Below are 13,144 nucleotides of genomic sequence, written 5' to 3'. Positions count from 1 at the left end.
ATAACGAAAACAAATTCAAGTGCCCATACCATATTTTATTTTATCATTTCAAAGTCTAGTCATCAAAAAAGGAAGTTCTCAATTTTTTTCTTGATTGAACTATAACATTGTGAATTTTTTATGATTTTTGAGTTCTATGTTTATTTGGTGTACCTCTCCTACTGATAAGGAAAGCAAGGGCTCACTGTATGATATAGACTTAGGAAGCTGTTTCCGTGGCTCCTGTGCATTTACATAAGTGAAAGACATAAAGACAGTAAGTTCTTGCTAACACTATTCTGAATATGCCAGTAGAGTCAGTAGTATTCAATCAATAGATTAAATCCTTATTCATAAACACAGTAAAAATTCATCAGGTAATACAGTTGCAAAATATTACTTAAATTAAATACTATAATAATTCAATTAAGATGATTTCTGCAGACCATTCAAACAATAAATAATGGCAAAAATTAAGTTACCAAAAAAACCTCATGGCATGGTAATATTTTGAATACAGTCAAGTCAGGAACTTATCGAGACTTAAAGGAGCTCAGTCAGGGTTTGCACATTTTGAAAAGTTCAGCCTAAATTTTTCCTATTCGTCATTTGCAATCCGTGTCAATCTTCACCATCCTTGACCATCCTTGTTCCTTTATGGTTTATTATAAGCTCTTTGATGTTCTTCTGTCTTAGTAAACTATTATTTTCAGGTTTCCTTCCATTTAAAGGAGATTTTGTACGTGGCCAAAAAGAACAGACAAAACACTGTGACTGAGCACCTTTAAGCTCTCTAGATGACCCCATGAGGGAAAATTGAACTTGAATTTATCCATATTTCAATTAAAAAAGATGCTTCATGTTAGTTAAAAACACAATAACACACTCTTTAAGCATTCTTATGAGCTTTGAAATTAACTTTCTTGAGAATGCTTAAGAATTAAATTGCGGGGAATAGAGAAATGAACTAAAGTGAGTTTTTTAAAATAGTACATGTGTTCTGCACTCATTGCACTCATTGCAATTGCTAGAACTTTGAGCAGAATCCATCCTAATAAACTGATACTTATTAGAAATAACCTGTTTTACACGAATGCTTTGCGCCATTATTCTACGAATGCATGTTGGATGTTACAAAAACTTGTCTAAGTCTAGTTCTAGAACAATCTAGAACCTGAAGTCATTCAGCCATGACCAATTTTTATAAGGACATTCCAGAACATTCTAATCCTTATGTCATTACTCAGACTAGAAACTGTGTCAAACTACTTAATTTAGTTCCAAATAGAAGTTTCTAGAACTTTAAGCCTCGTGTATATTAGGGCGAGCATTTCTTCTGTGAGAGATTGATTCAAATTTGAAGAAGCTTAGTGCTGTAAATTCGCGAAGTTACCTTACGGAAATAAATTAATTTGTTGTTGTTACCAGCAATCCTGAGTTCTGTCTGGGAACAACCCTGCTCTTCAACGATACTCGTAACATTGGATATGAGATGGTACAGTAGATAGCCCAAGAGGCACATAGCAGTGAGTTGGGTATAATCATCTCAAATCCAACAAGCACAAGTGGAATAATTGTTTTTATTAAAAACACCCGCAAAATAAAACAAACTAAACTAAAATAAAAATAAAAACGCCCCAAGAAATTACGCATACGCTTACCATATAATTTGTAGAGCATGGTACTGAATGGCTGAGAACCCAGGATGACTAGGTCAATGAAAGCTCTTGAATTGCATTATTCAGTAATCTAGGTTTTGATAATTCATAGTAATTCTTTGGAGGCTAGGTTACTAGCAGTAAGTTGTCATGGTTTTGCTCTTGTATCTTCTTGTGTTCAATACAACCTGGAGAACTTTACCTGAATTGTGTTGTGGAATCCTTTGAACTATGCCTACAACCAGTTTAACTTAAAAGGAGTACAAACCTAGAACTCTACAAATCTCAGGTACCACTGTTCAGGGATCAATAGACCTTGAAAGTTTTTCTAATTTCCCTATGAATTATTAATAATTTTTCTAAACTAGAGATGTTATGGTCTTCTTAACACTTGGGAGGAGCTTGCTGTTTAATTTAAGGCCTGCTTAAAATCGATCAAGTAAAATGATGAAATCAAACAATTGAGGGTATAATTATTTAACACTCAAATGAGAACTAACCACATTCTAAGTGTACTTCGGTTTTCTCTGCTATCCTTGCATAAAACAGTTCTTTTCTATACATCACATGTACAGTAAATCCCCAAGCTCACAATATTGTGATACACTGAAATTAAGTTGTTATTGCAAAATTGCATATTCTTACTCCTTAATTACAATGCTGATTGAAGGAAAGCAAGGTTGACAAGGAAATTATATCATGGTAGATGTTTCTCATTCATAACAAAGTGCTGTGCAGCACCTGGCTTGTCTCAACACCATCTAAATATCAAACAATTTTTTGGTATCTGAAATTTAATTCTGATTATTCTCCATCACCTCCTCTGTTAAACCATCATTGTTTACTCCAACAGGTTCACCATCAGGTTCAGTAGGATGACCTTCATTCATGTTTGTCAGAACTGCCAGAGATTGGTCTTCAATTTCAATGTACCGCTGTTGCCAGGATTGCTGCCATCCCACTCTAGTCATATGAAACACAGCTCTTGCCAAGAACACGGCTCCAATGAGAAAAAAGTAGCTGCCATAAACAACAAACTGTGGAGATGAAGGATTCCATTTCATCATTTTCATCATTAAAATTATTAAAAATTACTTGTCATGTAGATCACCACTGGGTAAAGATATGTGTAGATCTAAACACAATTCTAAAACTATAAAAATATCTGTAAAGTTCTGTTGATAATCCTTGTTACAGCATCACAATCCACCAGAACAAAGTACTACTTATGGATGGGAACACACTGGGCCATGTCGTCAAAATGTTCTAAAATTGTGCCATGTTTTACCTTGTAAGTGGTGTGAAAACACTGGGCCACATTGATGGTCCTTCATTCTCATAAAAACTCAATACACAATTGAAAATCAAATGATGTGATTAGATTCTCAATGTTATTTTTATTTCATTTTAATTTACTTTTGTCTTATTTCTATTTAGTTTTATTTTTAATGTTTATTTGAGAAATAGAAAACATGTACCATGTTTGTATTGAGTTAAAGAAACATGAGTGGAAGTTTGGCAGAACAAGAAATGCTAGGGGAACATGAGCCGATAGGCGAGTGTTCCCACAGCTTTTCTGAGTTCTCCCAAACTTCCACGAGTGTTTCTATTAAGCAATTAGATTATGAGCCTGAGATTTCTATTGCATGATAGTTGACGAGGGCGCAGCCCTCGTCAACTATCATGCATAGAAACCAAGAGTGAATAATCTAATATTATTGACAGTTTTAGAGTAAATCTACTAGTTGTTCAAAACTTTATCTAAGTCCTCTTCACAGACACTTTGAAGACGTAACGTCAGTTCGTTAAGAAGCACACACTGCTATGCTACTCGATCACTATCTACAACAGAATAGATAGTGCATAGCGTAGCCAATCAGCAAACGGCATTCGTGATAGAACGCTAATATATTTATACTAATAATGGATAGAAACACGTGGAGAACATGTTTTGCATTTCTTTTAGCAAATTCCATGACAAAAAAAACAACCTGTTTATAAACTTTGATCATCAAAATGTAAATTATCTTTGCTTGCGCCATCATTACGTCAACAGCTCGTGCTAGTTCTGTGTTTCTATTGAGTTATGGAAACATGATTTTAAACCGATCAGCGGGTATTTTGTTTGGGCTGTTTTCTAATTTAAGTTGTTACATATTATATAGAATTTCCTTTATTAATGCTTTATTGGATTAATCTTTTTAGTAATTTTTAGTAATAAAATGCAAAATCCATTTTTGGATTTAAGAATCTGGATTGGATTTTTCCATAGAACTGCACCCTCAGTGTTCATAGCTCTTTTGAGACAATGAAGACATTAGGATCTGTTACGTTAAATTTAACGGTTGCACTATGGTAACTGCAATTTAAAATAAATGATTTGCTTGAAAGCTTTATATAATATTTTTCTTGTGATCCATCTTCACTGCTGGATCATTCTGGGATGCTAACCAAGAGGGGAGGGGAGGGGTTCTGAAGAATCTTACTGGGTTGAGTAGGCTTATAGATACGAGAGAGGGTCCTGACCAAAGGGTCATACAATTGAATTGCCCCAAACTGTTTTTTAAGTTAAAACTTATTCTAACTTCTTAATACTGATTCCTGTTAAAGACAAAATCAAACTTGCATTACTACATTTATCCACGGTAAATCCTCGCATTAGTGCCCCCCTCAAATAAGTCCCCCTCCTGTCAGTCAAATTTAAAATAACTGCCCCACCTCGAATAAGCGCCCCACACCCCTCCTCCCATTTTGTGGACGAGTAATTAGGCAACAAAGGATGTATAGTTTTTGTCGTGTTTAATCACTCTCTTCTAGCCTTTTTGTACAGTCATTAGTAATTTACATCTTTATGATGCAAGAGAGAAAAAGAGACAACAAGTTAAGACAGTTCTCTTTTACATTATTGCATAGAATTATAGTAACCAAAAAAAACTGCTCAAATTTCAATAAGCCGATGATGCAATCTGTACCTTTTGCCCTAACTCAGACTCAATGGAGCATACATGTACTTTTCTAGATTGCTCCGAGATAAAATCATTCTATTCTGAAACCTTAGTGTGGTTTAACCGCGCAAATGATACCAAAATTAATCTTTCTAATGAGCAAAGTACCTTCAAAGAAATACCTGACTTTCCTCAATTATTATCCGAATACCCAAGATGCAGACTACACCTATGCTACGATATTATGTAAATTTCTGTAGATATTATGTAAATTCTGTAGCTGTAATAATTTTATTATTGTCGGCGGACCGTTGTCTGCTGTACATATAAATTATGTATTTTGAATTGTTAGTTTAGTCTTCTACCATTAGCTGCATGAATAAAGCTTCGAAACATGGTGTCAGGATAAAAAATCGCCGCATAACTACAAGATGTCAGGCGTTGAGGGAACTATGGTGACAAATACAACTAACACAGCGTCCGTTGGAAGTGCACAAATGCAGCAAATGTCTTCTTTGCCAAGTGGAATACCAATGCCGAAACCGTTAAATCTTGACAACATTGCTGCTAACTGGAAAAAATTTAAAAGAACCTGGGATAATTACGCCGTAGTTGTGAGGCTCCAGCAGTTCGACAAAGAATATAAGACTGCAACTTTTCCTTCTGCGATCGGCGAAGAAGCTCTTGAAATTTATGAAGGTATGACATTCAACCCGCCCGAAAGTTTGAAAGTACTCGACTCTGTTGTTTAAAAATTCACGGAATATTCCATTGGACAAACCAATGAGACCTTCGAGCGGTATTTATTTAACTCCAGATCACAGAAAGAGGATGAAAGTATCGATCACTATGTATCAGCACTTAGAACACTTGCGAAATCGTGTAATTTTTGTCAGTGTTTACATGATTCACTTATACGTGATAGAATAGTGTTTGGCATTAAAGAGCCTGCCTTGAGAAAGAAGCTGTTGCAAGAAAGACAACTCACTCTAGAAAAAGCAATCGACATCTGCAAAAGCGGAGAAACAACTGCACAGCATTTAAAGGATCTCGCCACAGCTGCGGATCCAAATGAAATACACGCTTTGAAACATCGCAATGAAAGAAAACCAAGATTACCGGAAGACCGGAAGGGTGCCAAAAAAGAGACTTCTATACGCTAACAGTTCTTAAAATGTCACTCGTTAGACCTTAAGAGTTACAAGATCTGTATAACGACTAGGCAGTTTGACCAGTCTCCCACTTCTTGTACGGACTTGGCTTTCACACCCCGTAGGTGACACTTGTTGGTCTACTGAAGTGGCCAATAAGGGCTGATCCTTATTTGACTCAGTGGTGGTCGTGGACTGATTAACTTTTGTCGTTGCCACTGGCTTCAGCGTTGGCTGTTCATTGGCGAGGTGATCCTTAACTTTAGAGTCATGGTGGTTTGAAGGCGTTGACCATTCCTCAGCTGGAACACTATCAGCCTCTGCAGAACGTTTCAAGTGTCTCCGATTCCTGATATAGAGCTGACCATTTGACTCCATTGGACTGATGGTGGGACTTGTTGTCACGTGATTGAAACCGTACTCCTTGGCGAAGTTTTGAACTCTCGACTTGTGTACTGCGAACCACTGTCCGACACAACTTCATCTGGAATCCCATATCGTGCCATATGTGACTTCAGTTTCCTGATGACAGTGGAAACCTTCAGGTCATACAACCTGTCGATCTCAAAGACACCAGAGAAATAATCTACGGTCACCATGTAACTCTTGCGATCTAAGTCGCAGGTCGGTGGAAATTTTGGCCCAAGGGCGATCTGGAACGTCATGACTGATGAGCGTCTCCTTCTACTGTCTTGTGCTGTAGGACGCACACTTTTCGCACTTTGAGGTGAAATCTTTTATATCACTCTTCATATTGGGCCAATAAATTGTTTCTCTGGCGCGCCTCAGCGTCGATTCTATTCCTTGATGGCTGGAGTGCTATGTCTGAAGCATGCGCTTTCGATGGGGTCTTAGGGACCACGAGCCTGTCTCCTCTGAAGAGGAGACCATCCTGAATTACTAATTCATCACGGATATCATAGTATATCGCCACTGTTGGAGGTAGCTCTCTCTTTTCTACTGGCCACCCAGACTGCACTATGGCCTTCACAGCTTGCAAAACTTCATCGTTCTTAGTCTCTACACGGAACATTTCTGTTTCGTGCTCGCTCACCAGCAAGTGGTTTATTTCTTGAACGTCTTGCTCGACTTCCAGTCCCTCTTCAAAGGCAGATCTTGCGAACAGGGCATGTTCTCTCTGATCTTGAGTTGCTTCTGCCAACTTGGGGTAGTGCCGACTCAAGGTGTCTGCGAGATGCAGCTCACTTCCTTTCTTGTATCGCACGTCCAGATCATAACATTGCAGCCTCAAGATCATCCTCTGTAATCTCTTAGGAGCAGAGACCAGTGGCTTGGCAAGAATCGTTTCTAGGGGCTTATGGTCTGACTCGACAATTACCGATCTCCCACATGTATACTGGTGAAACCTCTCTGTTGAGAACACAATTGCAAGGAGCTCTTTTTCTATTTGGGCGTAGTTCCTCTCAGCTGCAGTCAGGGCGCTGCTTGCGTATGCCAGCGGCCTTCCATCTTGAAGTAATGCGGCTCCCAGGCCCCCTTCGTTTGCGTCACACTGAATGACTAGGTCCTTCTCTTGCTCATAGTACTTGAGCAGTGGTGGGGCTGTCACCATCTCTTTGATCCTGCTGAATGCTCTATCATGGATCTCGTCCCATAAAAATTCTGTTCCCTTCTTGGTGAGCTGTCTGAGAGGCTGTGAGACCTCGGATAATCTCGGCAGGAACTTTGCTAGGTAACCCACGGTGCCCATAATCCGCTGAACACCAGTTACATCAGTCGGCCTCTCCATCCTTAGTACTGCTTCAACCTTAAACGGGTCTGCCTTTATTCCCTCTGAGGTCAGGCGATGTCCGATGTAGGGTACCTCTGTTTGCTTAAAAGCGACTTTTTGCTTGTTTAGCTTAATGTTACGTTCTTGGCATCGCCTCAACAGCTTCTTAATTTTGGGGTCATGATCTGCTATCGAATCCTTCATAGTGTCTCCAGTGCCTGCTACAAGGATATCATCAGCTATTGCATATACTCTGTCAAGGCCTTCAACAGCTTCATGTAGACGGAGCTGAAATATTTCACTAGCGGGTGAAATCCTGAAGGGCATACGATTCCATTTGTATCTGCCAAAGGGTGTGGCGAAGGTCATAAGCAGTGAACTCTCTTCTGTAAGATTTATTTGCCAATAACCATCCTTGCAGTCGACTTTAGTAAAGATTTTGGCCTTGCCCAACTCCGGCAGTATGTCTTCAATTACTGGCATAGGGAAATGGCATCTCTTCAACGCTTTGTTCAAGGGCTTAGGGTTGAGGCAAAGGCGAAGGTTACCGTTAGCCTTCCTTGCGATCACCACGGAATTTACCCATTCGGTCGGCCTCTCAACTTTCTCGGTAACACCTCTAGCTTCCAGATCGTCAAGATATTCTTTAAGCGGGGTTCTTAAAGCTTCAGGCACTCTTCTTAACGGTTGTTGGACAGGTTTAACCGTTTCGTCAACTTCAAGTTGCAATGGAGTTCCCAGATTGCCAAGGCCATCAAAAACATCTTCGTACTGGGAGCACATGTGTTCCAGGGTAAGTCCTTGGAACTGTTGGCTACTTGTCAGGTTCACATCCACATTTGCTGTAGAAGCGCACTCTGCAGGTTCGGAACACGGCTTGATCTTATCATTTCTGATTGTAATTAACTGCATTTGCTGGGCGGTTTTACTCCCGATCAGATTGAAACAGTGTTCATCCTCTACAATGGTAAAGTTAACTTTGTACTTCCTTTTATCCCTGGAATTCGTCAGTTGAACCTTGCACTTTCCAAGCGGCCTGAGCATAGAGGCGTTGTACATTTTTAGGAGTTGATTTGTGGGCGTGATCCTATTAGCATACTTCGTTCCTTTGATGGAGCTTAGCTTGAGTACATCACACGTTGCTTCGGTGTCGATTTGGAAATTAATTTCGGGTCCTCCCTTTAATTTCATAGCCGCAGTGATCTTTGATGGGATGTTGCTCTGTATCGTGTACACCGAGTCGACTTCTGGAGTTAATTGAATCGTAAACAGTGATTCACCAGAGTCACTGGAAGAGACTGAGACTGTGTTGACCGGTTTTTTCCTTCGTCCACGCTGCTTACACACTCTAGCGAAGTGATTACTCTTTCTGCACTTTCCGCAAGTCTTTCCATAGGCTGGACATTTTTCCCTCTTGAGCACGTGGTTTGCTCCACAGTACTTGCATTTTTTGGCACCCTTTGAATCTCTTGGGTCTTCCGGTAATCTTGGTTTTCTTTCTTTGCGATGTTTCAAAGCGTGTATTTCATTCGGATCCGTAGCTGTGGCGAGATCCTTTAAATGCTGTGCAGTTGTTTCTCCGCTTTTGCAGATGTCGATTGCTTTTTCTCTGTCTTTCTTGCAACAGCTTCTTTCTCAAGGCAGGCTCTTTAACGCCAAACACTATTCTATCACATATAAGTGAATCATGTAAACACTGACAAAAATTACACGAGATGTGAAAACCAGGGGGTGTGAAAGCCAAGTCCATACAAGAAGTGGGAGACTGGTCAAACCGCCTAGTCGTTATACAGATCTTGTAACACTTAAGGTCTAATGAGTGACATTTTAAGAACTGTTAGCGTATAGAAGAACTGATTCTTTTTTTTTTCTGTTTTTTCTCTCTCCTTTTTTTTCTTTTGAGGGAAGGATGTTACGATATTATGTAAATTTCTGTAGATATTATGTAAATTCTGTAGCTGTAATTGTCAGCGGACTTTCTGCCGTACACATAAATTATGTATTTTGAATCGTTAGTTTAGTCTTCTACCGTTAGCTGTGTGAATAAAGCTTCGAAACAACCTATTTGTTATTCTTTTGAAACAATATGTCTACAGTTGTAAGTGTCTTAAGACAAAACTGATCCAGAAAGAATTCCAAACTAAAATGTTGATGCAATGGCAAATAGAGGAATGTGCTCTTTATTAATTCTGTCTCTCCCCTTCGTAAAATTAATACTTTAAAGAGGAGGTAAAGACTTGAAGCGATACATTTATAGTTATATTTAGTTCTATTTACATGTATTACTACATGTTATCACTACTGTATTGAAGGTAGATTGCAAGTAATTCTTAGGTCCCTTTCAATTTATATCTTGTAATTTACTTTTTGTTCTTTATTTTTTTTTTACTTGTTCTTTTCTGTTATTCCTTTATTCAGTATTGTTCTTTTCCCCTAGCTGTATTACGTCTTTTGTATTTGCCAATGTAATGTAAATTGTATATGTAAGTGGTGTGTATTAAATAAAAAAAATAAAAAAAGTATCTTTACAATGCAGGAAACATGTTTCTTTTCTTCTAAGTTGCATTGTACAATTTCTTGTTTCAGTTTGTGAACACCATTAAGGCCACAATTTGGGAAAAATTAAATAAGCGCTCCCCCATGATTAACTTTCCCCCTCGAATATGCACCCTCTCTTCTCTTAAATTTGAAATAAGTGCCCTGGGCACTAATTCAAGGATTTACAGTATATTGGTTTGGTAACCAGAATCTCAGATCTGATTTTTGACCTTTATAGGATTCAACTTAGACCTGAGAAATAATCACCTGTGTTTGAACTTGAAGGTTTAACCCCCGTTTATCCACTACAATGCTTGTCAGGATTGTTTGTAGTAGCAACGCAGCAAACATATTTATTCCAAACACCAGGGCAAATCTGGTCATCTCCACATGTTTGGCAATCTGCAGGCTAAATATACACATATCAACACAACACTAATAAATTCCAGACACACACAATTTAAAGGAGAGGTAAGAGAAGTGCAATTAATCTTAAATATTGAGCCCCAGCAATTAAAAGCACATCGTTATCTTGTTCTTTTACACTCATGTTTCTGTTATTTGCTATAACCAAAACTCTGTACATGTACAGTCATCATATCCTAAATATTTTTAAAAGATTATAAATTTTTCACTTTCAATAGTTTAGGGAATTGCATGTATACATGTACGTAAGCAATATCTACTGAGAGTAAATTAATTGAACTTGAGAAACTGTAATAGAAAGAGATCTAGATATTCAGGTTTACAAACCAAATTGAAACCAAACAAAATGAAAAGAAGTAACTGAAAAACACACATTTTTACAGAAAGCTTTTGGGAGGAACTCCCCCGTGAAAAGACCAATCTGGTGGTGGCTTGAGCTTTATTTGACCCTGGAAAGATAATTCACTTTATTTTTTCTTTGAGTGCAACACCTTGACAGCTAAAAATAGTGATGTGTTTCATCATTAACACCATAAGTGAGACTTTATCTGTGATATTTTACACCCCTCAGCTAGATGACAAGCACCCAAAAAGTACTCCCATAAATTTCAGATAGGTATGTACCAACCCTGACTGCTGCCTCTTTAAGAAAATCAAAATTGATAACCTTATTAAGACCCAAACCCAAAAATGACACATTATTCAAAGGTATTTGTTTTTGTTACACTGGAAGTTAAGCACCGACATAGGATACTAGACTAAAGCCTAGTTTCATAATATACCATCATAGCATGGTACTGGAAATTGAAAGTGTGACATCAATAACCTAACATAAAATTTCATACCCAGCACATGTTGTGAGAAGCGTTGCATGACGACCCAAACAGTGAATAACCACACACAACAAAACACAAATCTTTATAAAATGGCTTTGCTAATACTATAACAGATAGTTCAGTTTTAACACATCATTTGATTTTCATTTAGCTGGGCATCTAAAAGATGCAATTTTAGCTGATACAAATTACGTACCCTATCTGAGGATGACACTGGGAACACACTGCCAACAGGCCTAGGCACCAGGTAAAGATGATACCCTTTTCAAGGATGGAGAGCTTCAAACACCATGCCCTATCCTGCGGTGCAAACCTATGTAGTTCATATATGGGAGTATTCTCTGGGGGAGGTGCATCCTTGACCTTTTCACATGCAAGTTCTCAACCCCCCACCCCACCCCCCCCCCCCCCCCCACTCCCAGGTAATTCCTAACAGTCTTAGTTGTATTAAAACCTTAAGATCAAATTGGGATTTCAAAGAGTATCCAATTCCTGTGATCCAGTGAGAAAAAGATGAGCATTTACAAGTTTGCAGTCTGAAAATAAGTCATACTCACAGGGAAATGGTGATATGTTATGTTGCTTTGTGGCCTTGGAGACAAAGACCCCATTCAACTTGGAAGTGACTGAATGAAATTTTCATTCATACTTGTCATCAGAACTGTAGAAATCTGATCTCTACAACAATTTACTACATCTTGCTACTTACCTTGCTATTGTTATGAGAAAGGTATATGCTGTACGGAATAGGATGTACATAAGATATGCTATCCATATACTGCTGGTCTGTGCGCTAAAGAACAAAAAGAATGCATCTGCAACTGACACTAATCCAAGGCACAACTCTCCAAACAACGACCAGTTGATCTTCACATATGCCAGTGAAATGGCCACCAAAGACCCTGTTAGGTGTGAGATTGCAGTGACAGCACCATTGTAGATTTTGTGCTTGTGTGAGGGGTAGATGATGTCCCATAAATTCTGCACAAAATTTTCAACTTGAAATTCCCCACATGTTGCAAAGGCCCACCAAAGAGACCAACGCAGAAGCTGTTTGTCAGAATAACACAGTTTAAAATCCTGAAACATGGTGTACATTGTTGTTTTCCAAGAGGAGAAGCAACCATTTTGTTGTTGTTCAACAGTTGGTTCAGTCTCTGTCCTGGTTACAAAAACGTTCCCAGAAGCCTTGGGTAGTAGAAGGGTGAGAATACAGGAGATTGATACACTTCCAAGAGAGATGTAATTTAAAGCAAGGTAGTCAGTCACTTTGAGCGATATTAGAAGCTGTCCGGTCACTCCAGATAACATTCTTCCTAAAAGGACTGCAGCCCTCGTATAGCTCGTCACTATCTGGTAGCGATCCTTGTCAACAACTGCATAAATGTAAGAATAGTACGCTACTTCGGCGCCAGTCGCCACTCCATAGGCGAATTGCATGAACTGCATTGCTAAAACCCCACTCGCCCAAATCAGAAGTATTCTTGTCGTCAAGTAAGCTAGACCCTCAGTTATTATTACCGGCTTGTATCTCAGGAGGTCTGTGACTAAGAACACCACGAACAGGGTCACAAGATAGGAATACGTCCATACAGGGTAGATTTCGTTGTCCAGTTGTTCTTCTGTTAGATTCTTAGGTGGCGCTTTCAAATAGGGCGTCAGGAAAGGTTCTGAGGGCTTCATTTCCTTGAAGAAGCCATACGAGCAAATAAGTAAAGTTGCTTTGATCCAAAACTCCATCTCTAGAGACTTTGCACGTCGGAACGTCCACTGATGAAATCTGGAAAAGCGCCAGGCTGTTAGTCAGTGGAGACGCCGGGGACGAGGTCTGGGAAGAGAAGGAGAGGGATCTCAATAAATCTTGTCCCGAACTACCCGG

General features: G+C 39.0%; 1 protein-coding gene and 2 pseudogenes across 1 annotated transcript; 1 reads left to right on the top strand and 2 right to left on the bottom strand.

The window, feature by feature from the left end:
• Positions 1-14: 14 nt before the first annotated feature.
• On the bottom strand, positions 15-13,092 carry LOC145492344 (thiamine transporter 1-like). The gene is made up of 3 exons (XM_081471785.1): positions 11,975-13,092; positions 10,271-10,412; positions 15-2,674 (listed from the first exon to the last, which is right to left on the bottom strand). The coding sequence occupies exons 1-3, from the start codon at positions 13,003-13,005 to the stop codon at positions 2,432-2,434; spliced, it is 1,416 nt and encodes a 471-aa protein (XP_081327911.1). The 5' UTR covers positions 13,006-13,092; the 3' UTR covers positions 15-2,431.
• LOC145492442 (uncharacterized) lies at positions 5,014-5,745 on the top strand (annotated as a pseudogene).
• LOC145492491 (uncharacterized) lies at positions 8,719-10,256 on the bottom strand (annotated as a pseudogene).
• Positions 13,093-13,144: the final 52 nt, after the last annotated feature.

Source organism: Orbicella franksi, chromosome 7 (genome assembly GCF_964199315.1).
Source record: "Orbicella franksi chromosome 7, jaOrbFran1.1, whole genome shotgun sequence".
Classification (NCBI taxonomy): domain Eukaryota; kingdom Metazoa; phylum Cnidaria; class Anthozoa; order Scleractinia; family Merulinidae; genus Orbicella; species Orbicella franksi.
The sequence above is the reverse complement of the archived record's forward strand: the minus strand, read 5'-3'. Positions and strand labels throughout refer to the sequence as shown.